The sequence below is a fragment of the Limulus polyphemus genome, unplaced genomic scaffold (assembly GCF_000517525.1).
Source record: "Limulus polyphemus unplaced genomic scaffold, Limulus_polyphemus-2.1.2 Scaffold6683, whole genome shotgun sequence".
Classification (NCBI taxonomy): domain Eukaryota; kingdom Metazoa; phylum Arthropoda; class Merostomata; order Xiphosura; family Limulidae; genus Limulus; species Limulus polyphemus.
Window position 1 is genome coordinate 43,715 of NW_013672293.1, and position 1,642 is coordinate 45,356.

General features: G+C 31.8%; 1 protein-coding gene across 1 annotated transcript in view; it reads right to left on the reverse strand.

Annotated features, from left to right (window-relative positions):
* LOC106473967 (probable C-mannosyltransferase DPY19L1) overlaps positions 1-1,642 on the reverse strand; it is a gene marked incomplete at its 5' end in the record, with an annotated part of 31,893 nt that overhangs the window by 27,684 nt on the left and 2,567 nt on the right. Inside the window, one exon of the mRNA XM_013934656.2 lies at positions 781-872. Within this exon, the coding sequence (XP_013790110.2) occupies positions 781-872 (92 nt within the window). The remainder of the gene's footprint in view (positions 1-780; positions 873-1,642) is intronic.

The following is a 1,642-nucleotide window of genomic DNA, read 5'->3' on the forward strand; positions in this document are numbered from 1 at the left end:
AATGTTAACTTGTAGTGATGAGATTAAACACTGCTATGTTTCACCACAACACAATGTTAACTTGTAGTGGTGACAAGAAACACCGCTATGTTTCACCACAACAACACCATGTTAACTTGTAGTGATGAGATTAAACACTGCTATGTTTCACCACAACACAATGTTAACTTGTAGTGGTGAAAGAAACACCGCTATGTTTCACCACAACATAATGTTAACTTGTAGTGGTGACAAGAAACACCGCTATGTTTCACAACAACAACACCGGAGTCTTCCTGGAACATCTGTATTAATCTTCTCTAATTTGGAACTACTAGATTTTTGGGCTAATCAAACCAAATTGTGGGACTCTTGGATACATATTCTAGAAGAGAGTGAGGGGTGGTGGTTTAGAAGTCTATTACAGACCACTCTATGAATGAAGAAGTAAAACCAAATATATCACGAATTTCATTAGTTAAAACACCTACTGTAAATATTAAGAATGAGACGAAAAGCATCATTGCATAATCCAAAACAAAATAATAATTATATAAGACAATAAACTACAAAGTTAAAAAAAAACAATTCATAATTAAGTAGTATTTAAACTAAACAGTGAAAAAAAAAAAAAGATACGAGACTTACTTAAATTTGTTGTTAGGAACGCAAGGATACTAAATATATATGTATAATAATAACATAAAACATTTCAACGGGTTTCTGGTGGTATAATCTTATGACATCATCACCAGTACTATAAAATGATAAGTCTTAAAATAAAACTAAAGAAAAGCAAACCTCAAGGTCAAGGTAACTGTCAGCATCTCACAGAGAAACAAAGGGTAGGCAAAACTCTCTCTCAGTGGGGGTGTCCACTGTACTCTTGTACACTGAAATAAGTCACTTTAAGTAATTAATCATTAATACTTACACAACAAACAGTATCTGTTTACCATTACTGTTAAAATAAAAACTAATATACTTAGGAAAAAATATATTTTTGTCAACCGATTTAATATAAAGAACATATCAGGGTTCTACTATAAACTCAGTCCTGAGTAAGAAAAATTTCTAAAGTCCATTTTGTAACTGGTTTGAAGATACAACAAAAATAAATATGTAAGTAAATATTAAAACGAATTAACCAATAGTTTTTGATCAAGTTACTGATTATCAGATTATCTTTTAGCTTGATTTTACATATTTACATTAGGTTTACTTTTAAGAAAACTATGAAAAGATGGAGAATAGATATGAGAGTTTACAAGCAAAGTAACAGTAACTTCTATCTTCTGCAAGGCAGATGTACTCCATGTAAAGGGTCAGCGTCTCTTATGGCTATCAGTGATGGTATCAATCAGTATGTTTACAAACTGCTTAGGAAGTGAACAACTAAACAATGGTGGTGTCAGTTAGTATGTTTACAAACTGATTAGGAAGTGAACAACTAAACAACGGTGGTGTCAGTTAGTATGTTTACAAACTGATAAAGAAGTGATGAACTAAACAATGGTGGTGTCAGTTAGTATGTTTACAAACTGATTAGGAAGTTATGAACTAAACAATGGTGGTGTCAGTTAGTATGTTTACAAACTGATTAGGAAGTTATGAACTAAACAATGGTGGTGTCAGTTAGTATGTTTACAAACTGATTAGGAAG